The sequence below is a fragment of the Lithobates pipiens genome, unplaced genomic scaffold, assembly GCF_037356315.1.
Source record: "Lithobates pipiens isolate NorthernLeopardFrog02 unplaced genomic scaffold, aLitPip1_a1.2 Scaffold_3, whole genome shotgun sequence".
Classification (NCBI taxonomy): Eukaryota; Metazoa; Chordata; class Amphibia; order Anura; family Ranidae; genus Lithobates; species Lithobates pipiens.
The window spans coordinates 205,199,691-205,224,492 of record NW_027507790.1 but is presented as its reverse complement, the minus strand read 5'-3'; the positions used below and the strand labels follow the sequence as shown (position 1 = coordinate 205,224,492).

Here is a 24,802-nt window from a genome sequence, read left to right as displayed (position 1 = left end):
AGGCAGAACAGAGGCAGGAAGAGGAGGACTTCCTTGCCTCTCAAGGCCCCCTTTATCCAGACAGTGTTCCTGCTGTGCCACCCATCACACAGGAAGAGGATGAGGAGGAGGAGGATGATTGTGTCAGCATGGAGGTGGAGGCTGGCACTCAGCATCAGCAGCAGCAGCAGCAGCAGCAGTCTTGTAGGGATGATTTACAGTCCCAAGAAACATGTGGACTTGTACGTGGCTGGGAGGAGGTAGCTGCGGATCATGTTGTCCTTAGTGACCCAGAGGACTCCGGACCGAATGCCTCAGCTAACCTACGCTGCATGGCCTCCCTGATCCTGCAAAGCCTGCGGAAGGATCCTCGTATTCTTCGGATCAAGGAGAGGGACCATTACTGGCTGGCCACTCTCCTTGATCCACGGTACAAGGGTAAGGTTGCCAACCTTATCTTGCCATCGCAGAGGGAGCAGAGGATGAGACATCTCCGGGAGGCCTTGCTGAAAGGTCTGTGCAACGCGTTCCCAGAGACTGGGAGGTTACAAACTCCTGGTCCTGGACAACGTGTTGCTGAGGCATCGGTCAGAAGGAGCGGTGGAGAAGGTGGCCGTCTGACTGATGCTTTCAGACGATTTTTTAGTCTGCAGCCCAAGGTATGATCGGTTCCAGCAACCATCGCCAGCATCTGATTTACATGGTGCAGGAATACCTAGGGGCAAGGTCAGACTTGGACACCTTTCCCACCGAAAATCCTCTGGCTTACTGGGTCTTGAGAATGGATCACTGGCCAGAGCTTGCACAGTATGCAATTGAGCTACTGGCCTGTCCTGCATCCAGCGTTCTTTCGGAACGCACCTTCAGTGCTGCTGGTGGCTTTGTTACCGATCACAGGGTGCGCCTGTCCACCGAATCAGTTGATCGACTGACCTTCATCAAGATGAATCAGTCTTGGATCACCCACAGCTACCAAGCACCTGAAGCTTATGTAACCGAATAATTTTTTTTGAAATATCACATCCCTTCAAGACTGCCTATGCTGATGCTGAGTGACTGTCCTGTTATGTTGATTGTCTATCCTCTTCCTCCTCCGCTGATATGTTGGAAGAACATTTCTGGTTCTGGGTGATGCCATCAGCCCAATTTTTCTGCCCCTGTTTAACAGGGGCGTTTAATTACAGTTTTTGATGCAATGCTTTGCAACAGGGCTAATTCCTGCAATAAAACTAGAGTATATGGGAGAGGTTGCAGTGTCGTGGCACCAGCACCAGTGCCTAAGGCCCAATTTTTCTGCCCCTGTTTAACAGGGACATGTAATTACAATTCTTGATATAATATTTCACAGGAGGGCCCGTTCCTGTGCCCACCCAGAGTAACTGTGAGGACTTATAGTGTTGTGGCACCAGCACCACAACCACCAAAGGTCAATTTTTTTACCACTGTTCAACAATGGGATATAATTACAATTCTTGATATAATCGTTCACAGCAGGGCGCTCCAGCGCCCACCAAGAGTCACTTTCAGGGCTTACAATGTTGTGGCAAAACCAACACCTTGTTCCGCCATTTCTGCAGAGCATATAGGGCAGGCCCCTATTTTCAAACATCCAACTTACAAACATCTCCTACTTGCAAACGGAAGGAGACAACAGCAAGTGAGATGAAAAAAGATGGACGACAAAACAAATTATACAGGGGTGATAACCCTTCCCTATGTTTTCCAAAAAGCTTAAAAATAGTTTTTTTTGACTGGAGCTACACTTTAAAAATGTACCAGTTGAAAATTACAAACAGATTCAACTTAACACAACAAACCTACACAGTCCCTGTCTTGTTTGCACCGCCTGTATACTGCTGTTCTGAGTATATAGGGCCTGGGGGCCACACGCATTTCCTTTTTTTAATATGGGTACGGGGTTCCCCTTAATATACGTACAAGACCCAAAGGGGCTGGTAATGGGCAGGGAGGGCTACCCATGCCATTTTTCTCAATGATTTTCAACCATATTGCAGGAACCAGATATAACATTAAAACCGTAAGCAGTTTTCAATGATGTTATTTCCGTTTAATGTCATTTTGTGCAGGGACTGTTCTAAACACGGGAAACACGTGGCACTTCACAGGCATACTACAGACACCCCCAAGGCACCATATTTAAAGGAATATTTCACTTTTTTTTTTCACTTTAATCGTCATTAAAATCAGTGCTCCCGCCAAAACGGCCATTTTTAAAAACATTTTAGGCATTGACCCATGTCCCCTGGGGCAGGAGCCAGGTCCCCAAACCCTTTTTAGGACAGTATCTTGCATATTAGCCGTTAAAATTAGCACTTTTCATTTCGAACGTTCGAGTCCCATAGACTTCAATGGGGTTCTAAAGTTCGTACGAATTTGGGGTCTGTTCGAAAGTTCTGGTGCGAACCGAACCGATGTTCGGCTCATCCCTACTAAAGATGTGTAGCAGAATGAAAAACCTACTTGAAGCAAAAAAATGCAAGTTGACCCTTAAGCCGGCCATACACTACCTAATTTTCTCATTCAATTTTCTTTAGATTTACCTTCAACTATGTAGTGCAAGGGCCTGCCTGACTACATACAAATAGAAAGTGTTTAGGTTTGACCTCATATTATATGGTTTTGGTAAATCTAAAGGAAAGTTGTACAAGAAAATGTCATAATGTATGGCCAGCCTTAAAGTGTTTGTGCAACCAAAACTTTTTACTTCGTTTTGGATAGAGGGTAAGGATGAGCACCGCATAGCAGTCTTTCCTATATATCCAAAACATTTTTGATTTGATATATACTTTATTATTTTGATGTAACAAAATAGTTTTCAGTCTTTTCAATTCTTCGTGATCTTATCATGAAAGTACTTGTTATGGGGTGACAACTGTCTCTGTTTGCACCATGTCACATGTACCTCTAGTTGAGACTACAGGCAGCCATGCTAACACACATTGCGTAGACACAGTCCACTATTGGCACTATAAGTATGATCATCTAGAACAATGTGATGCAGCTAATGTTAGGTCGGGCGTATTGAGGCAGGAAGTAGCTGAAAAAGAATGAGATCAGTGGAGCTGAAATGCAAAAAAAAAAAGAATGAAAAACAATATTTTATGGAATAATCACTAAATGTCCAGCTTGGGTTTGCATTTACATTAATAGTAGATAAAACATTTTTTTTGCTCATATTTCATTTTTAGCAATTCTTCAACTACAATCAAACTGGGTGTCCACTCAATAAAAGCCCAAAATATATATATACAGAAGTTCAAGCTCTTAAGAAGCATAAGATACAACTATGATGAGGATACATTGGATAATGACATCGAGCTTGTACAGGTAAGCACATCATGAAAGTAACAAAAATCCCTCCAAGTATTTCACTTCAAGAAAACAAAAAAATGTATTGCATTTGCCAGTTCTTAGATGTGGCTGCATTATGTTTTTTTTTTCATTAGGCTTGCTTCTTTTAGGGCTCCATTCACATCTCCGCATTCTGAATCGTGGGCGGAGTTGCCGCTATTACGCCCGCGATTCAAAATGGCAGCAAACCGCGTGAAGCCTGTGCATTCCCTGTGACTTCCAATGGCACCCCAATCGCTTTGTGATTTTACCATGATTCAGTGGATGAAAATCGCGGTAAAATCACACAAACAGAATCACTGGACGCCTGCCGCCCAAAAGAAGCTCTTGTACTTCTTTTGGGAATATAACAATCTTCTGAAATTCTAATTTCAAAAAGAATACATTTGTATTGCAATAGAATAAAAAAGAAAATAATAGAACAGACAATTTAATAAAATGGAAAGAATATAATCATCTTTCAAAATTTGAATTTTAAATAATATAAATTCAGATTCAAATGGAATCAATTAAAATTAGAATAGAAAAAACAATAGAATAAAATACAAAGATTATAACCATTTCCCAAAATTTGAATAGAACACATTCTAATTTGAATAGAACAGTATAGATAAAAATAGAATAGAAAAGGAAAGGAAAAAAAATAAAAGAAAAAAAACCAATACAATACAATACAAAAAAAAGGATATACGCATCTTCCCGAAATTCAAATTTTGAATAGAATACATTTTAATTCAAATAGAATAGAAATTCATATAATAGAGTAGAAAATAAAAGAATAGATTAGAATGGAAAGGAATAGTCTAGAATACAGTATAAAAAACACAACAGAATATAATAGAATAAAATACTGTAGAAAGAATATAACCATCTTTCGAAATTCAACTTTTGAATAGAATAGAAAATAAAATAGTAGAATAGAAAATAATAGACTAGAATAGAATAAAATAGAAAGAATATAATCATCTTCTGAAATTCTAATTTCAAATAGAATACATTCAAATTTGAAAAGAATAGAAAAGAATAGAATGGAAAATAAACAATAGAATAGAAAATAGGACATAGGACAGTCGGAGGAGAATGAAAACTCCTCCTACAAGCTTTAACCAGACACTGTTAGAAGTCACAAGACTGCTATATATATATTGCTGATGAGAAAAGGTATTTAGCAGTGGATATTTACTAAAATAATTTTCCATGTTCTGTGTAATGTTTATTTAGACATAAAAAACAACACTGTCTTCTAAAGGTCCATTTATAGCATAATTGCAATTTTTTTGTATAAAGATTATTTCTGGGAAAACTATTTGGAGCTGATTACACTTTCTTAATACATAGACCTTTGGGGTAGTGTTCTCCTGTGTTCCCTGGTAGTGGCTTCTCTTGTTCTTGTCTTGTTAATTTCTGATCTCCACATGATAGCATATGGATGGGTTTTATCGTGTTTATTGATTACACACTATTAACTCCTGAAGAAGTTGGAAATCAATGAAACGCGTAGTCAATTGATTATCTCTCCCCAATAATGTTGCCATTAAGCTATATATGGATTCTAATATTGTATTAGAATAAAGTGTTCTCATTATTTAGAATATTAGACAGATAACATGGGGATTATGAGCATGGTGATGTAATCTTTTACTATGTGTGATTATTGTTGTATCAGGCATGATTATGTGCTATTTTATAAAATGAAATATTTTTATTATACTGTTTGCACTTTGACTATTTCTGGTACCTTAAAAGTCCCTTACTCATTTTCTCCTATATATAATGCCCAAAGGTACGTCCAGGATAGTTGAAAGGAGATTCCATTAAAGCGGTTTTAAACCCGCTGAATTTTTATTTTTTTTCTCACCTGCAAAGGAAAAGGGATAATGAGCTAGTATTCACTGCATACTAGCTCATTATGAAATACTTACCTTAGAACGAGGCCCCAACATCTGGCCGGATCCACGCCGAGGGAGCTGACATGTTCCCTCAGCATTTCTTCTGGGTATCGCGGCTCCGGCGCTGTGAGTGGCCAGAGCCGCAATATCGTCACTCCCACGCATGCACACGGGAGATTTCTTCCCGGCAGGGTCCGGCGTCTGCCGGGCTTCCAGCCGAGAATCCCCTGTGCGCATGCGCCGCTGCAGTCAGCGGCGCATTGCGAGGGGAATATCTCCTAAACCATACAGGTTTAGGAGATATTTTTTTTACCTACAGGTAAGCCTTATTATAGGCTTTCTTGTAGGTAAAAGTGAAAAAATGATTTTACAACCACTTTAATGTTACCAACATGGCATTGTTTATTTATTTATTACATGCATTTATATCGTGCCAACAGTTTATGCAGTGCTTTACATACATATTGTACATTCACATAAGTCCCTGACCTCAGCAGCTTACAATCCAGTACCCCTAGGGCCAATATAAACAAGAGCCAAAGAATCTACAATCATTTTTTTGGAGTGTGGGAAGAAACCCACATAAGCATAGAAAGAACATGCAAACTGAATGCAGGTAGTGTTGTGGTTGGGATGCAAGCTAATGATCCATGTGCTTCAAGGCAGACGTACTAAGCCATGGCACTGCCCTATAAAACGAAAGCCTTTGTTTTACGGTGTGGTTAGGGTTACTGCTGGATTTAAGGTGTATTTGAAAATATTTAGTCAGCTCCTATCCCAATATTGATCAGTGGCTTCAAATTAATAATAACTTCTGCAGTAGGAACAGAAAAAACACAAAAATACACTCGCCATCATTCCAAATATCTGTTCTGTTTATTCCGTGCTTTTTTTTATGACCATGCTGACGTAGGTATTAGAATAATATGACAATTGTTCTTAAATACATACACTTGTATTTACTTAACTGCTTTCCGATCAGCCGCCGCAGTCGTACTGTGGCAACATGGCTCCCCTGCGCAAATCGCCGTTATGTTACGTCGCTTCCTTTTTTGGCCACTAGGGGTGCACGCCAGCACGGAGGTGATGCAAGTGCCTGGTAGTCGCGATGACCGCCGGGCTCCTGCGATCGCTCATGAACCGGCAAGAACCAGGATTTCTTTGTGTAAACACAGAGATTCCGGTTCCCTGAGGGGAGAAGAGACTGATCGTGTGTTCATACAAAGTATGAACACCGATCTATCTCTTCCCTTAGCAAGTCCCATTGCCCCTTCAGTTAGAACACACACACTAGGTTACACAGTTAACCCCTTGATCACCCCCTAGCGTTAACCCCTATGGCCACCATAATGTCGCAGTCACACTATAACTTTTGCACAAACAAGTCAATATACGCTTATTGCGTATTTTTTATTTAATTACAAAAAATATGTAGAAGAATACATATCAGCCTAAATGGGATATTTATTATAGCAAAAAGTACAAAATATTGTTTTTTTCCAAAATTTTTGTTTATAGTGCAAAAAATAAAAACTGCAGAGATGACAAAATACCAGCAAAAGAAAACTCGATTTGTGGGAACAGTGTCGCACGACTGCGCAATGGTCAGTTAAAGCATCGCAGTAACGAATCGCAAAAAATGGCCCGGTCATTCAGCAGCCAAATCTTTCCGGGGCTGAAGTGGTTAAGCTAACAAGGGGTGTAACTGAAGCAGTACATAGGCAGGCTAGTTTGAACATAGGCAGGCTAGTTTCTTATCAGGGTCTAACTAATGCAAATACCTGATAGAATAGTATGATCATGTGCAATACATTATTAGTGCCGTGTGCAGAATATGAGTTTTATGTGCAAAACATAAGTAAAGCATACAAAATGGAGTACAGTTTAATATTGAATTTAATATTTCCTTCATAAGGGTTAGGGTTGTTTAACACAAGAACAGGTCCATGATAATTTAAAGGAGATTCCCTAACTTATTGGAGCTAGTTAAAATCCACCGCACTCCTACAAATTTGCCTTCTCTATTTACTCTGCTGTATTTAACCAAAATGGAGACATTTTGGCAAAATGACCCAATGTTTGCCAATATTTTGGCAAAAGGAACTCTCGCAATATTGTTTAACTCTAATTTTTGCTGTTATGATCATTTTGCACTTAAATGAGACCTCAGAATTTGATTATCTGAAATAAAAATGAATGTGGCTTTCCAAATCTCTTTCAGCTGTGTCGCAAAGCAAAACTAAACAAAGCTGTGAACATTCTGCCATTACCAAAGGAATTTGATGATGTCAAAGATGGGACTTGGTGTAACACAGCAGGATGGGGTGCAACCAACAAAAATGCCTCGCAACCGTCAGACAAGCTTATGGAAGTCTGCCTTCCAGCAATAAGCAGAAAGAAATGTGCTGAGATGTGGGAATCTGAACAAATCACCCCAAACATGATGTGCACCCTTGATGCGAGGGGAAAGAAAGATGCATGCGTGGTAAGTATGGAAAAGGTATTGTCATTTAAGATAAGTTTTCCAAGTAGGAATGAATTACAAGTTCAGGACAATGTAGGTTTCATCCTCAACTCTAGCTGTTTGAGACTTTTTTATTAAATGGCCTGTTTGGTGACCGCGCATCAAACTTCCAGCTGTGCAGGAAGTCATTCATTAGTAGCACTAATACTGCCTCTATCAACGAATGGCAGCTTCCTGCTCAGCACTGTAGATTCCGATTCAAAAATGCTGGTGGTTGCCGTATTCCTAGCAACTATTTTACATCCCAACCCCATTCAGCTGAATGTAAACAGCGGGGCTGGGGATGTTGGCTGACATCATTAACCATATATAGAGACAAGTGGCCAGATTTGGTCAGTGATGTCAGCTAACATCACCAACCCCTTTGTTTACATTCAGTTGCTGGCTGGGTAATCTCCTGGATAGAAGTGAATGGGGCCAGGGGTGTAGGGAGAATTCTTGTCTTCATCAGTGTGGGGACAGGGTGCTTTGCCTGGGAACGCCCTTGAAATGGTTTAGGAAGAGAGCACATTGCTGGCTGCCACCCAATCCCCCCCCCCCCCCGCCTTTTCCTGTTCCTGATGTTAGTTTTTTAGGCGGGGTCCCCCTTACAATCCATACCAGACCCTTATCCTGGATAGATATTGAAAGGAATCTCCTGTTGGTGGTTTACAACACAAATTAAGTGTCTGGGAACTTTATATATTAATCAGCAATTTAAATGGCTTTTTTTATTCACTTTGCTTTAATATATTATACAGGTGTGCCATTTCACAGGCAGCTTTAGGCTCCTTTCACACATGGTGTCCGATCAGGTCCGCCTATCCGTTTTTCAGGCGGACCTGATCGAACCATCCATTCGCCCCTATGGATCGGCGGAAGTCCGCTGACATCTGCTGATATCTGATCTGCCCAAATCCAGACAGATGGAGGTCCTATTTGGTATCCGTCTGGCAGATCGGATGGGATCAGATGAAAACGGACAGGTGGTCTGTTTTCATCCGATCTCCCCATAGAGGAGAGTGGGACTCTGACAGGTCTGTCTCCTGCTCAGCAGAGATCAATGGAGCAAGCCCCGCTGAGCAAGTGGAGTCCGTCAAATGGATCCGCCCCCTGTGAAAGGGGCCTTAGAGTATCCCCCAAGCTTCTTATTTGAAATAATTGTGCATTTTTAACATTACCTTTCAAGCCTATATAAAAATGCTGCTCCTTGTTGAACAGCATTTAAAAAAAAAAAAATGGTGTCAGTGCTTAATGGTATATAGCTGCTAGCATTTAGTGTGGATATACAAAACACTGTAATAACAATAACAAAGAAAAATTGCAGCGCCCAGCACAATATCAATAAACACAAAACACCTGAAGTGTTATGATAGCGAGTCCAACATCGAAACTATTCAAAAGGATCAAACATAGAATAGTTCTTATGAAGAAATATCAAGTGACATGATTTAGGTGATCTCCCTCCTCTAGTGCTTCTATCACCCGGTGCGACCTCCACCTATGTCAGAAAAACGCACTCACCAGATATAGTTGCTGGCTAATGAATAGAACAGCAAAAATTGCATATGATAAGATGCAGGTCATGAGAGGTATGTAGTCATCATAAGCTCACATTTATCCCCTCTATCCGAATCACAGGACCCTCTTCAGAGCATATCCAAGTGTATGGATCATGACCAGAATGTTTTATTTCTCATTAGTACATGTTTTTCGGCTCAGCTCCCAAACCTTTGTTTGACAATCCCTTCCCTATTTGCCAGTATCGGCCTGTCCATTAGGGGAGCATAAGCGCCACCCCCTCATCCATGCATTTATATTCAGGGCACCGGACCATGGATTCCAATGGGGGGGTGTTTTTTTTAAGCACGTGATTAGAGTCAGAGGCTTTAATAGGCTTCAAAAAAAGGAAGGGCTCAGGGTGCAGAGCAATTAATATTCACTATTCTCACACTACTCCTCCTCCCGGCCAATCAGGAAGCGGATTGTGAGACCCGTCACCCAATTGTCTGAAAGGACAGCTGATCCTATTGGATGCCTAGTGCCTAGGAGGAGGAGATCGGAAGCCGCCATGCTGGATGAGAGGATTCAGGAGCCGATGCCCACAGCCCACCACCGGGGAGTTGTTTGCCTCCTCCCTTCCCCAAAAAAAAAAAACAACACCACTTCTTATTAACCTTAAAGTAGTTGTAAAATCTCAAGGTTTTTCACCTTAATGCATTCTATGCATTAAGGTGAAAAACCTTCTGTGTTGCAGCAGCCCCCCCAGAAACCTCCTTTTTCTTACCTGAACCCGATCGTTCCAGTGAGGATAACAAGCCCAGCAGCTCCAGTCACTGTCTCAGGTCCTCCTTGGACAGATTGATAGCAACGGGAGCCATTGGCTCCCGTTGATATCAATTAAATTCAGGGACACGGTAGCCGGGGGCGGGGCTGAGTCCTGCTGTCTGTGTCAATGGACGAAGCAGCAGGACTTGCTGAGCAGGGCTGGTGCAAGGATTTTTTACACCCTAATTTGCCCCCCCATTGGCTCCACCCCTGACTCCACCCCCTTCCCAATCCCATGTGACAGGAGGTGGCGCTATACAGGAAGCATTAGCTGTGCTACCTCTAGCGCTGGCTCCAGTGCTGCGCCTCTAATTAAACTACCGGCCAGATGGAGCAGCTGCCTGAGACTGAGTTAATTACATACTGGGGGCACTCAATGAGGAGAAGAAGCCAGGAGTGCTGCCGGTGGACCCCAGAAAAGGAGGATCGGGTCGCACTATGCAAAACCCTTTGCACAGAGCAGGCAAGTATAACATGTTTGTTATTTAAAAGACAAAACAAAAACCTTAACAATCACTTTAAAAATGGGCTTCATTCATTCCAAACTCAGGTACATTCGGTTTATCATTATTCCCAAGCAACCAACAATAACATGACAATGAATATGCTGGCTTATGAAGGTTAACAAAACATACTAAGCTCAAACCATTTTAATTTTAATACAGACGGTGTCAAAAAATGTAAATGAGGCATCTAACAATTTATCCTTATGCCCTGTACACACGGTCGGAAATCCTGACGGAAAAGGTCCAATCGGATTATGTTGTCGGAAAATCCGATCGTGTGTGGGCTCTATCAGACTTTTTCAGTCAGAAATGCAGACGGAAAAAGTTTGAGAGCTGGATCTAAAATTTTCCAACAACAAAATCCGATCGAACTTTTTCCGATCGTGTGTAGAGAATTCCGATGGACAAAGTGCCACGTTGGCTCAGAATAAATTACGAGATGAAAGCTATTGGCTACTGGCCTCCACATAGTCCTGTCATACGGAATGAACGTCACCTCATTCCAAACAATTGGTTTTCCGATAACTTTGTCTGACCGTGTATATGCAACACAAGTTTTGTCCAAAATCCGACAGATTTTGTGGTCAGAATGTCCGACCGTGTGTACAGGGCACAACAGTAGGGAAAAGCCTTGCCTGATCTCATCATTTGCAGTTCATGGATTGCTCTTGCCTGGAATAGTCATTCCACTGACATTTGCCATCGATGATTTATCATATCATTATCTAGAGTTCCAAATATAATATATAGGAAATAAAGGTAAAAATAAAAAATAAATGTAACAGTTAATTCACTTAAACTGGTCATACACTGAACAAAGTTCCACCTAGCAGCAGTCAGAACAATATCCCGGTAGTGGGGATTCCTCCATACACCTCATTTGTGTGAATGGAGGAATCTGTTCATTTTTTTCCATTAAGCCCACTGGCTGAATAAAAAAACACTGTGTATGGCCAGATTTATACTCAGAGACTGATTAAGACAGATTGGGTCCCTAGACAAGGTAGCAGCCTTGCCCCTTCCATATCCCTTTGATTGACAGTGATAAGGTTTGCAATAGGCGCCAACTGCTTTCAAGTGCATTGTCTCTTGTGAAGTGGTAATAGGTTTGTCACCTTTCCTTCAATCCAATCCTGAACACTTTAGAGGCACAGGGCACATTTTTTTCTGTAGTGTACACTACAGGATTATAAAAGACCAAGGACACCTTTAGGTGCCCCAAGGAGAGTAGTAACTATGTGCTCTACGGCAAACAGTGGGTGTGGCCAAAAAACTCTTGCTGGCATCATTGTCCCACCCCCCAGTGATGCCAGACCCATAGCCCCCAACTGTCCCTGATTTCAAGGGACTGTCCTTGACTTGGAACAAAGTCCCTCTGTCCCACTTTTTGGTCTGATATATATAGCTGTATATAAAATGCACTTTTTAGCTTTCAAAAAGGGTTTCCCAGTGCTAAATCTTTCATCCAATTTCTTAAATTGCTGCATTTATAAATTTGCAGTGCCAATATAGAGGAATAGTAGTGGTTAAAAAAAGCATGTGTGCATTTAACCAATCATTTTTCTGTGTAATTCTTCTTTAAGGGGGCAGGGCACGTGCATGGCCTGAGGTGTGTCCTATGCCTACATACTTTTGTTAATAGGTGTCCCTCATTCCCATCTCCAATTAGTTGGAAATATGCAAACCTGCCCCCAGACAGACGCCGCAGCTCCCGGACAGCAACAGATTTGTGTGCAACTAGCCCACAGCCCAGTCTGAAAAATGTGTTCGGGCACACTAAAACCTGGACACATGATTCAAAACCCGAACTGTCCGGGTGAATCCTGGACAGGTGGCAACACTAAGTGACAGGCAAGCTCACAGCTCACAGTGCTATCTCCCTGGTTTACTGAAGTAGTAAGTAGTTTGTAGCTGAGCCCCTGCACATCCACCAGGCTCTAAGCTCCTGCCTAAGTTGCCTTGTGGATCATCTGCCTCTGCGTAGCCACTGGTCATCATATCTTCCTAGTCTAGTCATTTTTGTTTATATTATTTTGTGTTATATATTTCAGGGTGATTCTGGAGGACCTTTACTATGTGAGAAAATGTTTCGAGGAATTGTTTCTTTTGGTCACATTCCATGTGCAAACCCTAAAATGCCGGCTGTCTACACATTCCTCACCAAAGACTATATCAAATGGATTTACAAGGAAATAAATAAGAACACAAATACTATTATCTAGCCCTTTTGTGCTTTTATATCTAAAAATACTGCTAGCTCCTCTTCTCTGAACCAATTCCCAATAGCTAATTTTTCCCCTCTGCTTACTATATAATATAATAATAATACCCCTTTTCCAATCTTTTCTGTTTTCAAAATTCTCTATATCTCCTTAATTTGAAATAGGGATCTCTAGAATTCAGAGTTCCTATATATTAAATATTAGCAAACAGCAGATGCATAATTCTTTCTATCATCCTGATCCCACCACATACTCAAGATGACTCTTTATACTATGAAGACCAGTTATGGTTATTTTTGTTGTTTCATCCGTTGGTTATTTTATATGACTCTGTACTTGCTTTGTTTGTAATTTGTAGAAAGTTGACATTTTACTGCCTTTACATTGTATCTCTGCCTCTTTGGCGCTTTTTTATTTACAATTACTGCTAGTAATATTAGATGTATCTATATGCAAAACAGGTGGAAAGAAATGTGTCCATTTAATCAAAGCAACCAATTCTCATGCTGGCTTGACAATAAAGTTTTACCTTATAGTCATCCTCTCCTTTTTTTATTCTTTTCCTAATAAGCTACCTATTTACTAAGCTAAAAAAGCAGCATGCATTGCTAAACAATATATAGCAAGCTATTAGAATTCCTCTTACACCTTACTCATGTCTGATTAACGTTAACTGAAATTCATTTTGTTGCCATAAAAATATACCTTGAATTACGAGGATAATCTCTTTCAGAAGCATGCTTGTAATCCAAAGCACTCGTATATCAAAGCGAGTTTCCCCGTCGGAATCAATGGAAACTCAGATAATTTGTTCCACTTTCACTGCTATTTTATGCAGTGGTCAGAGGTGGGGGCACCAGACACACTCAGAAACGCTTGGAGGTGCTTGGAAACGATCAGAATTGCTCGGAGTGTTTACAAGTGTTTTCGGGCATCTCCCCGAGTGTCTCTCCGAGTGTGTCCGAGCATCACCGGAACCTCGCACCTCTGGCCAAATGCAGTACTGCACACCCCAGAGGCTTGAATCCTGCTCGTCTTGCGAGACAACGCTTGCAAACCAAGTCAGGATTTAAAAAAAAAAAAAAAAACATATTGCGTAAACGTTACTCGCAATCCCGGGTTTTACTGTATAACAAAAAGGGTAATTGTACCTTATTGGAACCCAGCAGTCAGGAGTAGGAGCATTGATTTGTAAAGGGGCTGTAATGGTAATGATCTCTATCAGTCTCATGTAACGTGTCTTTATTCTCTTTACTCTCTCCTACAACATGTCCGAACCACACCTGTAGTATGTCCAGTCTCTCTCAGTCTCCTTTATTAAGTCTGCATTCTCTGAAAGTTTACCGTAGCACTGCATATACTAAATAATGTATTGATTTACTAAAATTGGAGAGTGCAAAATCTGCTCTGCATAGAGCATCCAGGTTTTATTGTCAAAGCTTAATCGAACAAGCTGAAGCGGATTGGCTATCATGCACAGCTGCACGAGATTTCGCATTCTCCAATTTTTGTAAATCAACCCCTGTGTGTGGCCCTTTTGTGATGTCAGAGGTGACACTTGAAGCCCCCTATACCTCAACCACTAGCTTACAGTATCCAATTATTGCCTATACAGGGAAAAGAAATGGGGTAAATTTACTCCCCAGCAGTATGTAGTCTCCTTTCCTCACTGTTGCTCCATTTTGCTTGGCCAATAGAACTGATTGCATTCAGTAACTGGTAAAAGGCCGATAGTGGCACCGCGGGAGGACCCAGGGTGGTCGTGTCGTGGGTGTGTTTGGCAGAGAGATGGGGTTGTGTGGCGGGGGGTAAGCTAACTTGCTGGTTGCTGCCTGGCTTACTAGTGCTGCCCATCAATGATGCATCAATGTATGACTCACCTACCTGACACACACTGACCTCACCTACCTGAAATACATACATTGATGGACAGTACAGACATACATACACTGACCTCATCTTACCAGCTACCTGACATACATACACTACACTGACCTGGCTAACTGACATACACTGAGCTCACCTACAACGAGTATTATATATACCTATGTTTAAGTCAGTATTAATCATATGCAGGGAGCAAAAATAGAATATATGCATGGGCACTGCGCACACATATTCCCTTTGTGCAATGCACACACCAAAACACATTGGCAGAAGAGTAAACTTAGACTCAATTAAAAAAATATGCATACAAAATTGCTTAATAAGTTGTATTTTTATTATACTCACCTATCCTATAGGTGAGTCACCTATAATCTGTTTTTGATCTACCTCATGGTTCCTGTGAACTGATACATATTGACTGAGCGCATTACTTATATAGCTGGTAGCCTTATGTGGCATATATAAAACAGCTTTGCTTTGCTCAGTTTTTTTCACAGTTTTTTTTTCATATACAATTTTTATTTTATTTATTTTCTGCACTATTTTTACATATTTTTTGGATTTTTTTTTTGTACTCTGCACTTTATGGGCACAAGAGATATAATACTGATTTGCACTATTTTTGGGCTTTTACTGATCCTTGATTAACGTTGGATCAGAGCTAATCCTCCAGGCTCCAGCCTCCAGCTAAGTTATTAATTATGCTTACCAAGCCCTCCTGCCGACGTTCGCGCTCCTTCTCTTACAATTTTAATTTTAACTCCCACCAGTCCCCACGGCGCCGCATTGCGCATGAGCGAGAAGGAACGTCGGCGGCGCCGCACTGCGCATGAGCGAAAATGAGCGTCGGCGGGCGGTGGGACGTGTGACGTTGATACAGTCACATGCGGTATCGAAGTCACACGTCCCGCCGGCCGACGCTCCTTCTCGGTCATGCGCAGTGCGGCGCCGCTGACGCTCCTTCTCGGTCATACGAAGTGCGGCGCCGTGGGGACTCGGGGCTAGTAATTATAAAATAAATATACCAAACTCGGGCTTTTCAGGAACACATTCAGGGCTTCAGCCACTGCTAGCCACCCCCTACCGACACCCCTGCATCTCACTTCAGATGACATCTGGCCCCTGACACTCAAGCTAAAGATTTAGACTACAAAATTAAAGCAAGGGTCTTAAAGTGATTGTAAATGATCACCTTGTAAAACAATCCATTCTGTTTAAAATAGAAATGAAAGACAAAACATATTTGTATAGATATAAAAAAAAACTTTATAAATATCTTTTTTTATAAGTAATCACATTCCCTCTGTTCTCAGCTGCATAAGAGCTGGGGGGAGAAGGAGAAGCAGCAGCACACTAAGCTTCCCAGTGAATGGCCGTGCAACAGGGGCGCGTCAGGACAAGTCTGATCATTGGAGGAGAGCAGGCTGTTTCCAGCATAGCTAGAGGACTGACAATGCTGTTCTCCCCTGCTTAGTGTGGTCCGTTTTTAATGGGAAAGCAAAGGAACTAGCAGGATTACAAGGGTATTTACATAAAGAAAGCAATACAAAAAGAAAAGGATACCTTCTCATACAAGTACATGCTACAGCAAGCACATATCAGGAATATGAAAATTGGGGCAACAAACACTTTAAACCCAGTAGCAGATGCTACTGTTTTTGCGGCCTAGCTGTTTGTATGGGATTTTGCACTTTGCATATAACCTTTGTGCTGCAATTTAACATTTTAGATCAAGTATAAATATACTTTTTTTAACTTGTGTTTGTAAGTGAGAAAACACAATATGAAAAAAGGCTGTGAAAAAGTAGTTTGTGAATTGATGCCACTGAACAAAAACTACATAAAGGAACATAAAACACCTACAAAATAAATGCAAAAGCCAGCAGATCATCACAAGCTGCAAGGAAGACTGAGAGGACATACATGCTGTTTACTTACTACTGATGCTGCAGATATCCTGCAAACTGGATCTATCTATCTATCTATCTATCTATCTATCTATCTATCTATCTATCTATCTATCTATCTATCTATCTATCCATCCTAGGACCACATTCTTTGGAAAGAATTATTTTATAAAACCTGACTGCTTAAATTGTGACCTGGACCCCTGTTTTCTTGGCAACCTGGAGATGACTTCAGCCTGATGCGTAGAGTCACCTTTAGATCACAACAGAAACCCTCGACGAGTTATTACTTTCCTGATAATGATCAGCCCAGGGTATGGGTTCCAAAAAAAAAGGATTTTAGCTAAGACAGCAGGAATCCATGCTGGAGGTGCCAGCTCTTTGGAGATTTATATATATATATACACATATATATATATATATATATATATATATATATATTTACCAGGGCACAAAATGTCAAGTCCTGAGCTACTAGCCAGATCTTAAGAGTTACTTGCCACCAGTTGCCCCACCCCTAATTCCACCCCTAAACACACCCTTTTAAATGATCTCATGAAATTACACTGTTAGATGTTTTATGCAGAATTAAGTTACAAAAATAAATATTAACAATAACAACTTAAAAAATATTAACATAAACAATATCAGTGCCACTGCCCATTAGTGCAGCCTTATCAGTGCAGTATATAAGTTCCCATCAGTGCAGCCTATTAGTGGCCACCGGTGCTGCCTCATCATTGCTCATCAATGCTGCATATTAGGGGCCATCAGTGCAGCATATCAGTGCCTTATCAGTGCATCCTCATCAGTGCCCATCACTGATGCCTCCTCAGTGGCCATCAGTGCTGCCTCATCAGTGGACATCAGTGCAGCTTCATCAGTGCAGCCTCATCAGTGCCCATCAGTGCAGTGTATCAGTGGCCATCAGTGCAGCATATCAGCCCCCATCAGTGCAGCATATCAGTGCAGCCCAATCAATGCAGTATATCAGTGCTGCTTTATCAGTGCAACTTATCAGTGCCACCTCATCAGTGGCCATCGGTGCAGCCTATCAGTGTCCATCAATGCAGTGTAGCAGTTCCCATCAGTGCAGCCTATCAGTGCAAGCCTCATCAGTGCCCATAGGTTCAGCCTCATCAGTGCCCATTAATGCAGCCTGTCAGTGCCCCTCAATGCAGCAGGGATCACAGGGAGGAGAGCTGGCTAAATCACACAGAGCGGGGTATATGAAGATGGCCATACACTATGCAATCTGGTTGTATATTGTGTGTTTAGTGAGAAGGGTGGTCACTGATTGATTGCATTTCATTAAAAAAATGTGCACTTGGATGATGCAGGGTGTGTGCTAATGAGGTCAGCTGGTCAACTCCCTCCTGTGTCATAACCTGCAGTCTGATCAGGAAGAAAGATATTACTAATGGAAACGTCTGGATACATGGATGAGCACAAGAAAAGTAAGTGACTGTAGATTTAATGGAAAGCTTTGATATTTTTGTAAAAAAACATACAAGAATGATATTTCTGCATAGGGGAGTTGGACTTTAGGGCAAACAAAAAAGTGTACAAAGGCGAACTTACCCTTTAAGTGCAGCCAGAGCGTGTAAGATAGCCCTTAGAGCTTGTTCAGACTATAAATGCTCTCTGAAGAGCAATCTGTGTTTGGACCACTCTTTATAGATCATTGTAAAAGTGGTTAGGAAGCGTTGTATCACCTATAGGAGAAAGAAAGAACCCTATGCGTTGCTACAGGCTAAGTAGATGCCAAAAACAATTTACAGTACTTTATGCACCTAAATGTGCTCCCTAAAATTAAGCAAAATGATAAATGTAGTGCTGCCACTATGTTAATTAACAAAACTCTATATACATGTAAAATTATCTCTCAAAGGCAGTGAAATAAGATATAGACCAAACTTATTCCATAAGAAAAAAACATAAAAACATAAATGCCCACCAGACCATCAAACCCAAACAAGCAAAAAAACATGCATCTCTCTCTGCACTCTCTACACTGAGTGGAGGCCTTTTTAGTGCCACATCCCAGTATCATGAATCAAAAGACTATCAAGGGTATGAGCCCCTAGCTATAGCCGGATTTTCAAGGCCCAACCAGAAAACATATTACCGTTATTTTTAAAAATATATCAAAGATTATTGCAAAATTATATTAATTAAAAACATCTTTTTTTTAAAAGGAACAGTTTCATGCTACATAAACCTTTCCAAAACAGATGGGTTTAGGGTCCAGGTTGGATTTATACACAATTCTGTTCAAAATAAGTTGCAAAGACACAGTTAGTGTAAAGAGCTCCTCCACACCTCGACGTGTTTCTTGGATAAAAATACACTTCATCAGGAACCATTGGTGAGGAGTCAACAAGGCCTATGATGAAAGGTACAGCATTCCTACTATGAAACACGAAGGTGGATCGCTGATGTTTGTGGGATGTGCAAAGGCACAGGAAATTTGGTCAAAATTGATGGCAAGATGAATGCAGTATGTTATAAAAAAATACTGCAAGAACATTTGCATTCATCAGCCGCACATGGGATGTACATGGACATTCCAACATGACAATGACCCAAAACAAAAAGGCCAAGTCCACCTGTCATTGGCTACAGCAGAATAAAGTGAAGGTTCTGGAGTGGTCATCTCAGTTTCCTGACCTCAATATCATTGAGCCACTATGGGGAGATCTCAAACCTGCAGTTCATGGAAGACAGCCCAATAATTTACAGGAACTGGAGGCTTTTGCCAAGAGGAATGGGCAGCTTTACAATCTGAGAAGATAAAGAGCCTCATCCACAAATACCACAAAAGACTTCAAGCTGTCATTGATGTTAAAGGGGGCAATTCACGGTATTAAGAACTGGGATGTGTAAACTTTTGACCAGGGTCATTTGGGTTCTGTTGTGATTATGATTTAAAAAGAGTGAAAGAAAAGTTTTTGTGTTATCATTCATATAGATTTCCTACATATAGATTAACCTATTTGACCATCAGGCGTGGTGAGGCAAGTGTTGTAAAGCTCTCTATCATCATGTTATACTTATCTGCTCTGTGTAGTTGGTTTTACACAGAGCAGCCCAGATCCTCCTCTTCTCGGGTCCCCCACTGGCGCTCCTGGCCCCTCCCTCCTGTTGAATGCCCCCCCAGGCAACAGCTTGCTATGGGGGCACCTGAGCCGAGCCACAGCTCCCTGTGTCCATTCAGACACAGATCAGTGGCTAGGCCCTGCCCCCTCTCTCTCCTCCTTGACTCGCTGAGTTTGATTGACAGAAATGGGCAGCTGAGTCTCTCGTGCAACATCGCTGGATCAAGATGGGGCTAAGGTAAGTATTGGGGGGGGGGCAGAGGAAGGCTGCTGAACACAGTAGTTTTTTTTTATATTAATGCATAGAATGCATTAAGTTAAAGAAAAATAAAACTTCTGCCTTTACAACCACTTTAAGATTAGAGAGGCTTTATAGTCTCCCACCAGCATCCACATAAATCTTTTTAAAAAGCATAAAAAAATAATGGAAAGGAAAAAAGAGGAGGAAGAAAAATAAGTGAGAGTGATGCCACGTACACACGATCAGACTATCTCTGGTCCGCCGGAGACAATCTGCCCGTGTGTGGGCTCCGGCGGACTTTTTTTCTCCAAAAGTCCGGCAGACTTAGAAAGAAGTTTTGACTGAAAATTGTCCGCCGGACTGCGAGTTCCGCGGACAATCCGGCCGTCTGTGTGCTAGTCCGCCAGACTTTCGAAATGAACGGACTTGCCCGCACACGGAGAAAAGTCAGTTAATTTTGAACGTGGCTCCAGGTAGACAGGACTAGCAAAGGAGGTCAATGTCGCCGCCTCCATCGGCGATATTGACACCTCGCTGGCCCGTCACCTGGTATGGAATTAAAGGGAAGCCCTACACCGAAAAAACGGCGTGGGGGTCCCCCCCTAAGGTCCATATCAGACCTTTATCCGAGCATGCAGGAAAGGGGGTGGGGACGAGTGAGCGCCCCCCCCCCACCTGAGCCATACCAGGCCACGTGCCCTCAACATGGGGGGGTGCTTTGGGGAAGCACCTTGCACCCCAAAGCACCTTGTCCCCATGTTGATGAGGACAAGGGCCTCTTCCCGACAACCCTGGCCATTGGTTGTCAGCAGGACTGGATTAACATAGGGGCTATTGGAGCTGCAGCTCCAGGCCCCTTACTCAAGATAGGCCCATTTGCCCAAAAAAAAAAGATCGACTTCCACAATTGTAGCTCAGCGATCAGCAGTCACAGAGACCTCACATTTGGGGGTAGGTAGCTAAAGACCCACTCCAGCACTGGTTAAAATATGGGGCTGCTATCATCTATGGTTCCGGAGATACAGGGCTCCTTGCACAGCCTGTCAGAAGCTACATACAGAGCGGCCAGTATAAATACAAGCTGGAACACTCTGCAGCAGACTGAGAGGATGAACTCACAGTGCTTATAATAATTATTTGTATATTACTTATGATAATTAACCCCTTGCCACCCAGGCCCATTCTGTGACTTCTCTCCTACATGTAAAAAAATCATCATTTTTTTTTATGCTAGAAAATTACTCAGAACCCTCAAGCATTATATATTGTTTTAGCCGACACCCTATGGAATAAAATGGTGGTCTTTGCAACTTTTTATGTTACACGATATTTGCGCAGCAATTTTTCAAACGTTTTCTTTTGGAAAGAAACTGTTTCATTCATAAAAAAAAAAATAAAAATAAAGTTAGCACAATTTTTTGTTGTGTACTAAGCGATGCTTTAATTTTTTTTACAGGTTACATGTTTAGAGCTACAGAGGAGGTCTAGTGCTAGAATTATTGCTCTCGCTCTAACTATCGTGGTGTATGTAACCTGTGTATATCTGGCTCTGATACTAACCAGTGCTTACCCAGGGACTGAGTAGTATCTCTCCCCAACCTGTCCCCTCACACCCTCTCACCTGCTGACCTGTGAATGGGGCAATCACTCCTGCAGTTTTATTGTGTTCTGCCAGTGAATACAATGATTAGTGTTGCTAACTATAACTGGCAGCACTGATTGTTTTGAGGAAAACCTGACAGGCTGGTTGTACTCAAGTCGGTTAATAGGTTGACTTGTGTAAAACCAGCTAGCCCATACATAGATCGACAATGGCTGGTCTCTGCTTAATTGGTGTAATTTCAATCCATGTATGGCCCGCCTAACTACTACGCAGTCCCTAAACATCCTTCCACAAACCTTTACATTTTTCCTTCCCAGATTACTTCATCCTCCTCTCCTATACATAGTGCCCACTGTCATACTCTCCACACTTCTCTCCTATACATAAAGCCCACTGTCATAATCTACACACTCCTCCTCTCTTGTACATAGTGCTCACTGTCATACCCTCCACACTTCTCTCCTATACATAAAGCCCACTGTCATACTCTCCACACTTCTCTCCTATACATAAAGCCCACTGTCATACTCTCCACACTTCTCTCCTATACATAAAGCCCACTGTCATACTCTCTACACTTCTCTCCTGTACATACTGCTCACTGTCATACCCTCCACACTTCTCTCCTATACATAACGGCCGCTGTCATATCCTACACACTCCTCTCCTGTACATAGTGCCTGCTGTCATACACTTCGCTCCTGTACATAGTGCCCACTGTCGTACCCTCCACACTCCTCTCCTATACATAGTGCCCACCGTCATACCCTCCACACTCCTCTCCTGTACATACTACTCACTGTCATACCCTCCAAACTCCTCTCCTATACATAGTGCCCACTGTCATACCCTCCACACTCCTCTCCTGTACATACAAATCGCTGTCATACCCTCCATACTCCTCTCCTATACATAGTGCCCAATGTCATACCTCCAACCCTTCTCTCCTATACATAATGCCCACTGTCATACCCTCCACACTCCTCTCCTGTACATACTACTCACTGTCATACCCTCTATACTCTTCTTCTATACATAGTGCCCACTGTCATACCCTCCACACTTCTCTCCTATACATAGTGCCCACTGTCATATCCTCCACACTTCTCTCCTATACATAGTGCCCACTGTCATACCCTCCATACTCCTCTCCTGTACATACTACTCACTATCATACCCTCCATACTCCTCTCCTATACATAGTGCCCACCGTCATACCCTTCCTCCACACTCCTCACCTGTAGTTACTGCTTACTGTCCCACTCTCCACACTTCTCTCCTGTACATAGTGCTCACTGTCATACCCTCCACACTCTTCTCTTATACATAGTGCCAAATGTCATACCTTCTACACTCCTCTGCTGTGCATACTGCTCACTGTCATACCCTTCACACTCCTTTACTGTAAATAGTGCCTTCTGCCATACCCTTTGCACTCCTCTCATGTACATAGTGCCCACTGTTAGACCCTCCACATTCCTTCCCACTTTTATACCATCCATACTCCTCTCCTATGCCTCTTACCCACAAAAAAACTGTTCTTTAAAATTATACTGAATATCCTCAATGTTACCAGCTCTAGCATGGGCACTTTTGTCAGTTCAATTAAAGGAAATCTCACAGTCCTCGTATTTGTCCTGCCCCATTATTAGTACTTATTTCATTTTGTAATTACTATTGTGATGTATAGAGGAATAGGCGATGTCAGATACTCTAAATATAGCACTTGTAAAAAAGCGTCCCTGAAAATATTTTTGAAATGTTGACAACTATGCACTTAGGCACTGCCCAAGGGCCACAGGGTCAGTAGGGGGCCTCATGAGAGGCTCCTGTGATATTAAAGTGGTTGTAAAAAAGTATGCCCAGAATATTAGCACATTAGGGCACACTTAAATTGTCAGACCGAGCCCTCCAGTGCTGTGCTGTGATCAATCCGGTGGGGCCCGGGCACTTCCATCTTCACCCGGTCTTCCTTCTGGGTTCTGTGCCTTCGGTCACTTGCCTTGGCCAGGCTGCGTTGATGTCATTCCCACACATGCTCATGTGCATTCTCTTTCTCTCACCCCCCCCCCTTTCTCTCTCATCCTCCCTCCTTTACCCCTCACACCTCTTTCCTCCCCTTTCTCTCTCTCTCTTTATCTTTTTCTCATCCTCCCTCTCTCTCATTACTTAAATCTTTTATAACAAAAAATAGTTTGCATTTTTATTTATTGTTTATAAAAGGCCCCACCAAAATCCTCAGCACCAGGCTCATGATGTTCTTAATCTGGCCCTGGTTGTCGGGGTCTGCGGGCGGGGGGCTTATCGTAATCCGGGAGCCACCTTTAATAAGGGGGCCCCCAGATACCGGCCCCCCATCCTATGTGAATGAGTATGGGGTACAATGTACCCCTACCCATTCACCTGGTGAAAAAAATTTAAATAAAACACAACACAAGGTTTTAAAATAATTTATTGCACAGCTCCGGGGGTCTTCTTACGTCTTGAGGGGTCTTCTCGTTGGGCTCCTCCCCTATCTTCTGTTAGCTCTTTTACTAGTGGAGGAGCCTGGCTTTCTTCTTCGTCGCTGCCCGGGGGTCTTCTTCTGACTTCGGGGGTCTTGTCCCCATGTTCACTTCTTCTTGCCGGGCCTCCACTTTCTTCTCCCAGCTCTTTTACTAGCGGTGGCCCGGTCTTCTGTCACCCCCACCTCTTCTTCCGACTTTGGGGGTCTTCCTCCGGGACTGTGACATCACCCGGTGACCTCGCCCATTGTCCCTATATAGGTCACTACACAACGTGTCCCTGTCATTGCGGCCAGAGACAGCGTTGAGTCAACATCTCAAGGAAGAAGACAAGAAGAAGAAGAGAAGAGAAGAGAAGGGGCGGCGACAGAAGACCGGGCCACCGCTAGTAAAAGAGCTGGAAGAAAGAAGCGGATGCCCAGCAAGAAGAATCAAAGAGGGGGACAAGACCCCCGAAGTCTGAAGAAGAGGCGGCAGTGAAAGAAGACCGGGCCACCGCTAGTAAAAGAGCTGGGAGAAGAAAGCGGAGGCCTGGCAAGAAGAATCGAAGAGAGGGATAAGACCCCCGAAGAGGGGGACAAGACCCCCGAAGTCGGAAGAAGACCCCCGGGCAGCAACGAAGAATAAAGCCGGGCTCCTCTGCTAGTAAAAGAGCTAGTAGAAGATAGCGGAGGAGTCCGGCGAAAAGATCCCCCCCAAGACGGAAGAAGACCCCTGGAGCTGTGCAATAAATTATTTTAAAACCTTGATTTGTGTTTTATTT

General features: G+C 42.4%; 1 protein-coding gene across 1 annotated transcript in view; it reads left to right on the top strand.

Annotated features, from left to right (window-relative positions):
- The window catches only part of LOC143940912 (granzyme A-like), a 48,210-nt gene extending 34,872 nt beyond the window's left edge, over positions 1–13,338 (top strand). Inside the window, exons 3-5 of the mRNA XM_077462734.1 lie at positions 3,189–3,327; positions 7,462–7,725; positions 12,629–13,338. Coding sequence (XP_077318860.1) covers positions 3,189–3,327; positions 7,462–7,725; positions 12,629–12,799 — 574 coding nt within the window. The 3' untranslated portion in view covers positions 12,800–13,338. The remainder of the gene's footprint in view (positions 1–3,188; positions 3,328–7,461; positions 7,726–12,628) is intronic.
- Positions 13,339–24,802: the final 11,464 nt, after the last annotated feature.